This window comes from Limanda limanda, chromosome 1, assembly GCF_963576545.1.
Source record: "Limanda limanda chromosome 1, fLimLim1.1, whole genome shotgun sequence".
Classification (NCBI taxonomy): domain Eukaryota; kingdom Metazoa; phylum Chordata; class Actinopteri; order Pleuronectiformes; family Pleuronectidae; genus Limanda; species Limanda limanda.
In genome coordinates, this window is record NC_083636.1 from 759,131 (window position 1) to 772,081 (window position 12,951).

Consider the following 12,951-nt stretch of genomic DNA (forward strand, 5'->3'; position numbering starts at 1 on the left):
ATAATAATAATAATAATAATAATAATAATAATAGTAATAATAATAATAATAATAACAATAATAATAATAGTAATAACCAGGGATAAAAGCATCTATATTGCACAGCATCCTGATATCTAATAATCAGACGAAAACCTTTTTTAGTTTTTCAAAAGGAAATATTTATTGAAAGTGCAAATGTACATTCGTATAATACAAATCCTCTTTAACTTTAAAATATCCAGTGTTTGATATGAACCAACACAGAAAGAGGTTTGGTCCACAGAGAAACATGAATCTATAACGCTGCACCGGGCTCTCCCTGTATTTTCTGTCATCGATTATTAAACCAAATCAAAGTTTGGTTTGTTTCTTCTCCGCTTGGACCAAATGTTTTCCAAGAAATAAAAACAGCTTTGCTTTATCGAACTCCAATAAATAAATAAAGTGCTCCACATACTGCTGGATTCAGAACCGTTCATTCACCTGACTCCCTCTGATTATCTAAAAGATGTGTGTAATCAGTACATATATGATTTATTGTCTTAGCAAGAGGGAAATCTCAAAGTGTTTGATGTTGCAAAACATGTTTTCAAACATTAGGAAATTTAGTTATTTACAGAAACCAGGCCCAATGGGAGGATATGTGGAGAGTGTGCAGGCTGACAGGCAGGTGGCGCTACAGCAGCTTGAACAGTAACTTTGAACCATGGACTGTAAAATAAAGATGGATGACTTCACAACTTCCTCATGGTGATCAAAAATGAAGCTAAAATATCTCTGATCCAAACTACTAACATGGAGGAGGCAACATTTATGAATTATACTGCAGGCAGCCAGCAGGGGGCGATCAAGATGATTTGGCTTCACTTTTGAGGAGCAGCCATGTCGTCCATCTTTTACTACAGATGATGGTAAAATGATACGTAAACAGCTTCAAGTGCAGTTTGTACATTTAATTTGTGTCAGTTTTTTAGCATGCAGCATCAAAACTTTTCTCGGCTAAAATCAAATCTATAAATATAAATGACAAATAAAGTCGTCACGTGTCGACTACTGCTGCAAATGAAGCTGCAGTTCGACCTCCCTGCCAGCAGAGGCAGCAGAACATCGTGCTCTGTGTGTGGGCTCCTGGATGCTGTAGCTGACCCAGGTTGCGTTGCCTCTGCAGCTCCGTCTCCCGGCAGCACTTGCAGAAACAAGCGTACGTGTTGTTGTTTATTTTGTTTTTGTTGTTATTCTTTCACCCTTTTGTGCCAGGAAAATAATTAAATCATTATTTAAAAAGCCCTTTTTAAAAATTATTTCAGCCCTTTATCACTCTTATCTTCTCATGAGCACGAATTCGATCAGATTTATGAAACGATCTTTAGTTTAACTAAACTTTATTTAAAGGAGACATATTCTGCCCATTTTATCACAAGTTGATATGGTTCCTTGGGGTCTTAATGAAATGTCTGTAACATATTTTGGTCAAAATACCACAAGGATAATTTCAAACAGCACATTTTTACCCAGTCTTAAACAGCCCTCCTCAGATTGACCTGTTTTCAGTGCTTGACACCAGCTCAAATACTTGATGGAAACATGTCGTCCATCTTTATTTGTTCTGTGGATTACAGACCGGATGAATTAGAACAGATCAGTAACTAAATGTTCTATTGATCAACTGATCTGGAAAACACAGAGTTTTACTGTAGATCCATGTGATACATTCATGTTACATTTTCATCACTTTTAATGTCAAACTTCATATTAAGTCCAAGAGGATGAAGACGTGTTTGAAAGAAGCTTTAATGGTCTTAACAGTCATTGGTTAACATCAAGCGTACAAGTTGAGTTTGGCTTCAGGAATCGATAGAAGTGCATAAGAGTGACTTTACAAACAGGAGTGAAACAGTCGTTCAGCCTCAAAGCTTCAACGGCTCTGAAACAAGGAACTGATGAAGAGTCCTAGAGATCGGTTCTACTGTAAAACCAGGACTGAGCTTAGAGCCAGATTCAGATTGATATGGAGAACACAGAGCGCAGCTTGTTGTGATTTAATCAATCAGAATAAATAGAAAAGATAAGTTGAACACACTCTAAATCTTTCTCATCCTAAAATCACACAAACTATTGTTGTCAAACATTCATTTAACATCTACTTACAGCAGCCGGCCACCAGGGGGCAGACCAGAGGATTTGGTTTTACTGGTGAACATTCGGACTCAGGTAGAATCAGAAACACACGAGTGGATCTGAGACAACAAGCTGCTGCTGTTGAGCTCCAGCTTCTCTGTTGAACTTCTTGATGCAGACTCCAGTGAAACCGGCTCAGGACGTGTGAAGCTCAGAGGCTGAACATGATGATCACACAACTGTACGTGTGTCACATGGCTTCTTCATGTACAGTATTGCAGCGCTGACTGTGAACACCCGCGTGGGGACGAGATCAAGGTGCACTGAGGTTTCCAGTCCACGTCCATCAGTGCAATCAGGTGCAGAAAGTGGTTTTCTGCTGTAGAGGCATCGGGAACTGTGGGGGGGGGCGGGGGGGGGGGGGGACGACACACACTCAGTAAAAAGACAAGGTAGAAAACCAGAGAGCATGGTTCTGTAAAGCCGACGTGTTTCCAACAAACAGGAGCAGAAGAACACTGAGGTGATACTCCGGGTGGAGAGGATGCAGTCGCCATGGCAACTAGCCTCCCTTCACTGTGAGTCTAACTTAAAGCATCACTGTGTGACTGAGCAACAGCGCCCCCTGCAGCCACACGGGCACTTCTCATGCTATCAAGTGAAGTCAAAGAAAGCAGAGACTGAAATATATTTAACAAATGAAGGAACAACCGGAATGAAACATGTGGACAGAGGGAATAATTATAATAATTATAAATGTCATGTATTAGTGTTCGAACACTTTAATAACCTCACCTTTCCTAAACAGATTTAAACGGAGCATCACTCAGTTTTTTTCCACTTGCCAATTTGATGACGAATATAAAGTTTGAAATCACACTAATATTAACCAACAGAAAAGAGCAATTCATAAATAATCAACATATTAGAATCATCATCCTGCTAAATTCACACTCGTCTGCATAAACAGAAAATCACAAAACCTCCATCACCACGCGTCAGTCAGAGAGACGCTCTGATTGGCCGGATCCTGTGTGACATGTGCCTCACAAACACACAACACTGTCAATAAATAGCTTCACTAGTTATTGCTAAGTTTATATGATTCACATTTTTCAACCTCATTACAATGTGAGGACTAGTTGGAGGATTTTCTTCACAACGTTATGTGAACAAGTTAAATCCCCAGTTAATAATATAACAAGATTATCAGACTTCTTAAAGAACTGTAAATAATCGGAGTAGAAACAAGCCGAGCTGGAAATAGCACCTAAACCCTGGAGGGGGGGGGGGGGGCCTGGGCTGAGCTCATGTCTGGTTCCGGGTGAACACGCCCCCCCCCCGCAGGGTGAGGTGCTGCAGCTGCACCTGCAGCACCTCCGTGTCCGAGGACTCCTTCAGGCTGATCCTGTCCAGGTTCAGGTAGTCCAGGGACTTGGACTGCGCACCCCCGCCCTGCAGCAGACACACAGGAAGTGGAGCGTGCAGGTTCCTGCCGGGTTCCCCGTGAGCCAGGGGCCGCAGGAAGGTGTCGCTGGAGCTCGGCATGCGCCTGCGCCGGCGCCCGTTGGCGGCCGGGATGTCGTAGGGTTGGTAGTAGCGGCTCTTCCCCTTGAAGAGTCGTGCTGACCGGTGGACGCCCGGGTCCCCGGCCTTGAGGGCGGAGCTCTTGGTGGGGCTGGTCACCGCCTCCGACACAGAGCCCTTCTCTGGAGCGCCTTCCGACCACTTGTGGGCGAGCTTCAGCAGCTCCTCGCCCGTGGTGAAGCCCACCAGGTAGTTGGAGTCCATGTGCAGGATCTGGTACCCGGCCACCGTCCCTCTGATGGGGGAACATGGCGTGCTGGCGCAGCGAGGGCGCTCGGCCTCGGGCTTCAGCGTGGCCGTGACCTCAGCTGCTGGACAGATGGAGACACGAGTCCTGGACACGCCACTGAGATCCATCTCCATCTTCACAGACATGACCTGAGAGAAGAGAGAAAGCTCACGTCAGGCTACACCATAGATATATATATAAACACTAGATGTCTCGTCTGCGTTGCCGGCCAACGGAGCCGGACGTCCTCACATGGCGGCCATCTTGCTACGGGGCAGCTCGCTCACCCATAACATTGTTTGGTTTGTTATAAACGTCTGAGATGTAGATATAGCGCTGCATACTTATGAATAATTATGTTATTTTCTAAAAAAAAATGAATAATTTATGCAGTGTCATAACTACATCTCTGACGTTTATAACAAACCAGACCGTTTAAAAATCGGTTGAAAATTGAGCAAGTTATGGTTATTTACCAACACAATGTTATGGGTGAGCGAGCTGCCCCGTAGCAAGATGGCCGCCATGTGAGGACGTCCGGCTCCGTTGGCCGAGACATCTAGTCTTTATATATAAATCTATGGGCTACACGCCCACCTGCACCAATTGGACGGTGCTAGCTGTCAATCACACTGTGGTACCCCCCCCCCCCCACAGATCCGGGGCTTTATGGTCTGTTTGACTCTAAATGATCATAATTCACTAAATGAACATCAGCTGATTGATAGAGACTGAGACAGAAACTGTTTCATGTTCACTGACGTTATAAAGTGAGAAGAAGAGTCACTTTCTATAGAAACTACCAGAGGAGTCGCCCCCTGCTGGTCAGGACACAGAAGACAGGTTCCAGGTCCAGTTCTACACAGTGAGTGAAGCCGCTGCTGTTCTATCTTCTCTGATCTCATTGGTTGATCGAACGTCTCTTCCACTGCTGCTGAGGTTTGGTGGAGATTTATATTTTATAAGTGTTTAATATTTTAATGTCAAATAACATGGAACAAAAACAGTGTTTTCTTTGTTTCAGCATCAGAGGAACCAGACGAGTGAGCCTGAGACCGAGCCGAGCCGAGCCGAGCCGGGCCAGAACAGGCCTCACACACACACACACACACACACACACACACACACGCACACACGCACGCACACACACACACACACACACACACACACCCACGAGGCGTGATGCTGCGTTTAATGTCGCGGTTCTCGGTGCGGACGAGGGGAAGATGGCCTCCCTCTGCCCGGACCCACGGACCAGAACCGGACCAGACCCGGACCAGACCCGGACCAGACCCGGACCAGCACCGGGCCTGCTCCCCGGTTCACCCGGTTCTACCCGGTTCTACCCACACTAAAACACGGTCGATGTCAAGATGAGACCGGACTGAGGAGGAGGAGGAGGAGGAGGGGGACGATGATGAAGAGAATAAAGAGGATAAAGATGATACAGACAAAAAATATAATAAAGAGAATAACAAGAATAAAGAATGAGAATAAAGATAATAAAGATAATAAAGATAATATTGATAATTACGATGATAAATATATTTAATATGATAAAGAGAATCCAGAGAATAAAGACGATACAGATGATAAATATAAAGATAATAAAGATAATTCTTCATCTTCCATTAAAACCCAGTGAAATAACACAGACGTGAATAATAATCGAACCTGTTTGTTGCGGATGATCCGATGTTCCACCTTCCGTCGTTGGGCTCAGACTCCGCCCCCTCGCCGGCTTCCGTCAACAGACGCGAAACCACATTTCCGGTCTGAGACTTTTATTATTAAGACTATGTGGTCATCATAACCATAGATATGATCATAACCAGATGTTTATTTAGATTAATCTGTTTATAACATTAACAATCAGGTTATCATTGATATGATTGTTGTTATTATATTAATAATACATTTCTATGAATCTCGTTATAACAAAATAATTGTATAGAATATAATAAATTGATTTAAAAGACACTCACTGTTTTAACATATCAACTGTTTGACATAGGGGACTATTTTATTATTTGTACATTTACTTGTACAATATTGGAAGCAAAATATTAAAGTTGTTGATGAAAGAAAGAAAGATTTTCAAAGTGAAGTATCGTCAGTCCATAACTTTCAGGCTCCACCTGTTTGTACAGTGTCGGGAGAAACCTTCATATAAACACTTTATAATAAACATCGTTATATAAAGAGTCTATAATACAAACAGCTGTGAACATCAATATTTTGGGCAGTGCCGCTTTAGGAGGATGTGACGTCAGACGCACGACGTGCTGACGCCAAGTGACGCGGACGCGCAGCGCGCCTTGGTTTAAAGTCCCGGGAACAGAGCCCGGTGAGGACACGTCGTGAGACCGGGGACACGTGAGACCGGGACATGTCCACAGACAGGTACGGAACAGGGCCGCGTCACAGCCGGTCAGTGTGACGTCACCGAGCCGTGGCGAGCTGATCTCACACCGGGGTTCTGTAGGGGAGCTAGCAGGAAGCTAGCAGCAGGCTAACAGGAAGCTAGCACTCTTCATCTTCTTCACCGTCATCACACTCTGTTTGTTTGTTTGTTTACTCTCTGCTCGTCCAACCGGAAGCAGCTTTACTGTAATAACTCAAGTGATCGATGGTAGCGCGCGTTCATGTGATCCGGGCCTCGGGTCCGAGCTCGTTCCCGCGCAGCGACCTGAGCCTGCGACCAGCCCGGGTTCAAATGGAACTTTATTTACACCTGAGATGATGAACAAGAGTGTGTGTGTGTGTGTTTGGAGTGTGTGCGGTACACAGTGTGTGTGAGTCTGTGCAGTACACAGTGTGTGTGTCTGTCACAGTGTGTGTGTCTGTTACTGTGTGTGTGAGTCTGTGTGTGTGAGTTTGTGCGGTGCACAATGTGTGTCTGTTAAAGAGTGTGAGTGTGTGCAGTACACAGTGTGTGTGTGTCTGTTACTGTGTGTGTGTGAGTCAGTGCGGTGCACAGTGTGTGTGTGTCTGTTACTGTGTGTGTGTGAGTGTGTGCAGTACACAGTGTGTGTGTGTCTGTTACTGTGTGTGAGTTTGTGCGGTGCACAGTGTGTGTCTGTTACTGTGTAATGTGTGAGTCTCTTTTCCCAGCATGCCTCTGCAGGAGCGGCCCTGCCTCAGCTCCGTGTTGTGTCAGAAGACGATCAAGCGGCGCTCCAGATGTGGCGCCGGCGAGGGCGTGGAGGCGGAGTGCACCCCCACTGAGCTCATCCAGCTGTGCCCCCCCCGACACAAGCGTCTCTGCAGCAGAGACAAAGAGAACGAGTGTGGAGCCTTCGTCCTGGCTCGCAGGTCCAGGAGGAGGAAGGAGTCTTCATCAGGTGGGAGGCGTCTCCGAGCCGGGTCACACCTGCTGGTGGCGCCCGGAGACACGCCCACGTTGCATCATCGGCACCCCCCCCCAGCTCGTAACCTCCTTCTCTCTCCTCAGCAGGGGTCTCATGGGACCACCTCCCAGACGAGCTGCTCCTGAAGCTCCTCCTCTTCCTGCCTCTGCAGGAGCTGCTCCGCATGTCCACCGTCTGCAAGCGCTGGCGCCGCCTAGTGTGAGTCTCCGGTTCTGCACCGCCCGACCCACTCTGACCTCTGTCCTGATGTGCAATGTGTGATAGCTTCTCAGGGAGCAAGTCGACAACACTGACTACACAACACGTCCAGACTCCATCTTCACTACACAACACGTCCAGACTCCATCTTCACTACACAACACGTCCAGACGCCATCTTCACTACACAACACGTCCAGGCGCCATCTTCACTACACAACACGTCCAGACTCCATCTCCACTACACAACACGTCCAGACGCCATCTTCACTACACAACACGTCCAGACGCCATCTTCACTACACAACACGTCCAGACGCCATCTTCACTACACAACACGTCCAGACGCCATCTTCACTACACAACACGTCCAGACGCCATCTTCACTACACAACACGTCCAGACGCCATCTTCACTACACAACACGTCCAGACGCCATCTTCACTACACAACACGTCCAGACGCCATCTTCACTACACAACACGTCCAGACGCCATCTTCACTACACAACACGTCCAGACGCCATCTTCACTACACAACACGTCCAGACTCCATCTTCACTACACAACACGTCCAGTCGCATCTTCACTACACAACACGTCCAGACGCCATCTTCACTACACAACACGTCCAGACTCCATCTTCACTACACAACACGTCCAGTCGCATCTTCACTACACAACACGTCCAGACTCCATCTTCACTACACAACACGTCCAGACTCCATCTTCACTACACAACACGTCCAGACTCCAGCTTCAGTACACAACACGTCCAGACTCCATCTTCACTACACAACACGTCCAGGCTCCATCTTCACTACACAACACGTCCAGACTCCAGCTTCAGTACACAACACGTCCAGACGCCATCTTCACTACACAACACGTCCAGACTCCAGCTTCAGTACACAACACGTCCAGACGCCATCTTCACTACACAACACGTCCAGACGCCATCTTCACTACACAACACGTCCAGACGCCATCTTCACTACACAACACGTCCAGACGCCATCTTCACTACACAACACGTCCAGACGCCATCTTCACTACACAACACGTCCAGGCGCCATCTTCACTACACAACACGTCCAGACGCCATCTTCACTACACAACACGTCCACACAGTGTCTCCATGTTGTGTCACTACTGTGTAATAACCTTCCCCTGGTGCCCGGGTGTGTGACCATGTCCTGGTTGTGTGTTTGCTGCAGGTTTGACGAGTCCCTGTGGCACGGCGTGGACCTGGAGGGGCTGACCCTCGGGGGGGCGGCGGCGCTGCAGCAGGTCCTGCCCCTTGGCGTCCGGAGGCTCCGCTGCCCGCGCTCCTTCGTGGAGGATCTGGTCCTCACGGCCTCCAGGTGCGTCCTGCTCCTGGTCCAGCACCTCATGTTTGATCCTCTGTCTTCTGGACTGAATGTCCTGCTTCACGTTAACGCTCCGTTGAATATGTTATTAATAGTTTTATGATTAGAGATGTGGGAAAAAATCGATTCAGTTACAAATCGCGATTATTGTGAATTTAAAGATATTTATTGGTTTATATGGGGGGGGGGGATATATGGGGGGGGCAACATCACCCCAGAGCATGTTGAGCAGCTCTTGTTTTTGCACAAGAATCTAAACATACCCAAGCACTAGCTTTGCATCGCCTACATGCAAACAACAATAGCCTACTGTTTGTTTATTTCAAAGTTTATATTTTAAGTAAACTTTTATTCATTCTATTTAATTTACCTTTTATTTATTGTTTAAAAGTAGCCTAAGTGGGTTACATTTCTTAATCTGTCAGTTTGTGTGCAGTTGACAGGGGCTATACAATAATAGGGAACATTTTTATTTATTTTCTCTATTGGCTGCCCAGCAGTCGTTAAGTTAATGTTAATATTTGAAATAAAACTTGTAAAGCTCTAAGTGAATTTGACTGTGTTGTATTTGAAGGTATGATTCAACATTTTTCCATGGTCCAGTATTTAAAAAAAAAAATAACCAAAAGAAATCCCAGGAAATCGTAATATCGAATCGCAATACATATCGTATCGCCACCTAAGTATCGTGATCGTATCGTATCGGGAGGTCTCTGCTGTTCCCGTCCCTAATTATGATGCTGTCAAAAGTTTAATTCCATTAATGCTGCAGCTGCATTTCTGTTTTCAAACATCTTCCCTCTGAGGTTCCCCCCCCCCCCGGTGCTAATGAAGTGTTTTAGAGGAGAACCTGGTGTTAATGTCTCCTTCCTGTCTCCTTCTCGTCTCCTTCCTGTCTCCTTCCTGTCTCCTTCCTGTCTCCTTCCTGTCTCCTTCCTGTCTCCTTCTCGTCTCCTTCTCGTCTCCTTCTCGTCTCCTTCCCGTCTCCTTCTCGTCTCCTTCCTGTCTCCTTCCTGTCTCCTTCCCGTCTCCTTCTCGTCTCCTTCTCGTCTCCTTCTCGTCTCCTTCCCGTCTCCTTCTCGTCTCCTTCCTGTCTCCTTCTCGTCCCCGTCTCCTTCTCGTCTCCTTCTCGTCTCCTTCCTGTCTCCTTCCTGTCTCCTTCCCGTCTCCTTCTCGTCTCCTTCTCGTCTCCTTCTCGTCTCCTTCCTGTCTCCTTCCCGTCTCCTTCTCGTCTCCTTCCTGTCTCCTTCTCGTCCCCGTCTCCTTCTCGTCTCCTTCTCGTCTCCTTCCTGTCTCCTTCCTGTCTCCTTCCCGTCTCCTTCTCGTCTCCTTCTCGTCTCCTTCCCGTCTCCTTCTCGTCTCCTTCCTGTCTCCTTCTCGTCCCCGTCTCCTTCTCGTCTCCTTCCCGTCTCCTTCCTGTCTCCTTCCCGTCTCCTTCCCGTCTCCTTCCTGTCTCCTTCTCGTCCCCGTCTCCTTCTCGTCTCCTTCCCGTCTCCTTCCTGTCTCCTTCCTGTCTCCTTCCTGTCTCCTCCCTGTCTCCGTCTCGTCTCCTTCTCGTCTCCTTCTCGTCTCCTTCCTGTCTCCTCCCTGTCTCCGTCTCGTCTCCTTCTCGTCTCCTTCTCGTCTCCTCCTCGTCTCCTCCCCCCCCCAGTCCTCTGCAGATGGTTCAGTTGGACATGTCCAGCTCCATCATCTCCACCTCGGCTCTGGAGAGCATCGTGTGTCAGTGCAGGAAGTTGGAGCATCTGAGTCTGGAGGGGCTGCGGCTCTCAGACGCCATCATCAAGTAAGACCACGCCCTCCTCCTCTCAGTTCCTCTGTTGTGTGTAGCTCCTCCCCCTAACGGCGCCTGTGGTGGAGGCTCTCTGACGTGCTCTCTGTCCCTCAGCTCTCTGGCGATGAACGTGAACCTGCGTCAGCTGAACCTCAGCGGCTGCTCCGGCTTCTCCGCCGCCGCGCTGGCCGCCATGTTGACCTCCTGCTGCCGGATGGAGCAGCTGAACGTGTCCTGGTGCGAGTTCACCAGCGACCACGTGAAGGGCGTGGTCAGGAACCTCGGCGCCGGCGTCACGCAGCTCAATCTCAGCGGCTACAGAGAAAGTCTCTCGCTCGACGGTGAGTGAACCGGTTCAACGGGAGGTTGTCATGGCGACACAGTGGTCACATGTTCTGAGATCTAACCTCACATCTTCTCAACAGATGTGAAGGAGCTGGTGGGGAGGTGTCCTCACATCCAGACTCTAGATCTAAGGTAAGAGCTCGAACCTCCGACTCCACGTGACGCCATTGTGTGGGGATGGCGTCCGGGACTCGGTCTGTGACCACGGAGCCGTGAGGTCGAGGTCCGGCTGATTCCTGCTCTCGATCAGCTGCGAGTTGGGTTTTCAGAAAGATCGATTCCTCGGTTCCACGTGTTTAAAACAATAAAATTCACTTTCAGTAGAATCCACAGAGACTCGCCCCATGTCACGCTGCTGGTCGAGCCACGGCGCCCGTCTCCTCGTGTTCATGTTAACAAACAAATCAAATCTTTAACATGTCCTTCGTCTCCTTTGTGGTTCGGTTCTTTTTTTTTGTAACTTAAGTTTTTATTAAACTGTTCTTAGGCATGGAACATGGCAAATTAAACATGTTTCTTTATACAGGAACAAGAAGTTTATGGTTGAGAATTGACTCTAATAACAGACTTCGCACATATTTGTCTCAACAATAGGCAGCTATTACAAAACAAAGTGAGTACATGATGATATCCACTCATACCTTCATTGCATACCTGCACCCCCCACCATACATGATATAGCATACATCATATAGACATGTTGCTGAGGTATACAGTATCACAGGATCCCACTTGGGAGAAACACAGCAAAACAATAAAACCACAGTCCTAGTGGGGATCATTATTCACCTTTATGTAATTCCAGAACCTGCCTCAAGGGGTCGCCCCCTCCTCCCTGTCATCACTCAGTCTACTAAGCATACATTCATAGGATGCAGTTTCAGTCATTTTCAGGCTTTAACGCCTCATCACAGAGGTTGAACATCTGGATCCGTGTGTTATCGACTGTAACCTGCGTCTCTGTTCCAGCGACAGCACGCTGCTGATGGCCGACAGCTTCCCTGTGCTCGCTCAGCTCCAGCGGCTGACGCATCTGTCCCTGAGTCGCTGCTACCACATCCACCTCGCCGCGCTCACGTGAGTCCCGCCCCCCTCCCAACCCCCCCCCCCCACTGAGTCACCGAGCCCAGAACCAGAACCCTAACCCGTGTGCGTCCTGCAGGGACCTGGGGAAGACCTTCCCGCTGCTCGTCCTCCTGGACGTCTTCGGCCTGGTCCTGGACGGACACCTGCCGTCTCTGAAGAAGGAGCTGCCGCGCGTCAGCATCAACTCGCGGCCGTTCTCCAGCGTGGCGCGGCCCACGCCCAGCGGCCGGCCGCCCGGCGCCCCCGGCGAGCGCACCATGTGGAGCAGCTCGTGTCGGCTGAGGTTCCTGCCGCAGTGACCACGTCCTCGGGTCAGTTTGACGCAGAACGTCCACACAGGAAGTCCAGTCTGTGACGGAGCAGTTTGCCCGACGTTAACGGGTCAAAGGTCACGGACCGAGGCGCTGAGTGCTGACCACGCCGGGAGGAACGCCTTCATCCAGGACGTTGACCCCGTTAGTGTTTTAATGAATTAACAGAATGTTTTGTGAATGTTGGGACAGTTGAAGCCTCAGACGAGTTCATGTGATGACATCACCAGCTGGTTTATCAGAATAGTTTTTTAATGTGAAATGATGTTTGATCTGTGGATCTTCTTAATGATGCTGAACTGTTTGTGATCATTCGTGTACGTTTCTCCCTTCAGGGGATTTTAGGATCATCTCATTATGTCACTGGAGATTTGCTCATTTCATTCCAAACTCCTGCAGTGAAATCAGTGAAAGTTTGAACTTGTTCATTTGAAGTAAATCACTGAATTTTACTAAAACCTTCTGTTCTCATTTCTCATAAAACAAATGTCTTTGTGTTTGTAAAGTTTAAACTCGACCGTCTCACACAAACACACAAATCAGGGAGAGAACTTTATCTGATGAAAACAAAACAAGGACACG

General features: G+C 48.0%; 2 protein-coding genes across 2 annotated transcripts; one reads left to right on the top strand and one right to left on the bottom strand.

The window, feature by feature from the left end:
- Positions 1 to 3,408: 3,408 nt before the first annotated feature.
- On the bottom strand, positions 3,409 to 5,625 carry macir (macrophage immunometabolism regulator). The gene is made up of 2 exons (XM_061076866.1): positions 5,591 to 5,625; positions 3,409 to 4,065 (listed from the first exon to the last, which is right to left on the bottom strand). Exon 2 carries the CDS (start codon positions 4,060 to 4,062, stop codon positions 3,409 to 3,411), a length of 654 nt encoding a protein of 217 aa, XP_060932849.1. The 5' UTR covers positions 4,063 to 4,065; positions 5,591 to 5,625.
- Positions 5,626 to 6,254: 629 nt separating this feature from the next.
- On the top strand, positions 6,255 to 12,761 carry skp2 (S-phase kinase-associated protein 2, E3 ubiquitin protein ligase). The gene is made up of 9 exons (XM_061079399.1): positions 6,255 to 6,319; positions 7,031 to 7,260; positions 7,374 to 7,485; positions 8,701 to 8,847; positions 10,505 to 10,639; positions 10,742 to 10,968; positions 11,053 to 11,104; positions 11,942 to 12,049; positions 12,135 to 12,761. Exons 1-9 carry the CDS (start codon positions 6,306 to 6,308, stop codon positions 12,355 to 12,357), a joined length of 1,248 nt encoding a protein of 415 aa, XP_060935382.1. The 5' UTR covers positions 6,255 to 6,305; the 3' UTR covers positions 12,358 to 12,761.
- The last annotated feature ends 190 nt before the right edge of the window (positions 12,762 to 12,951 follow it).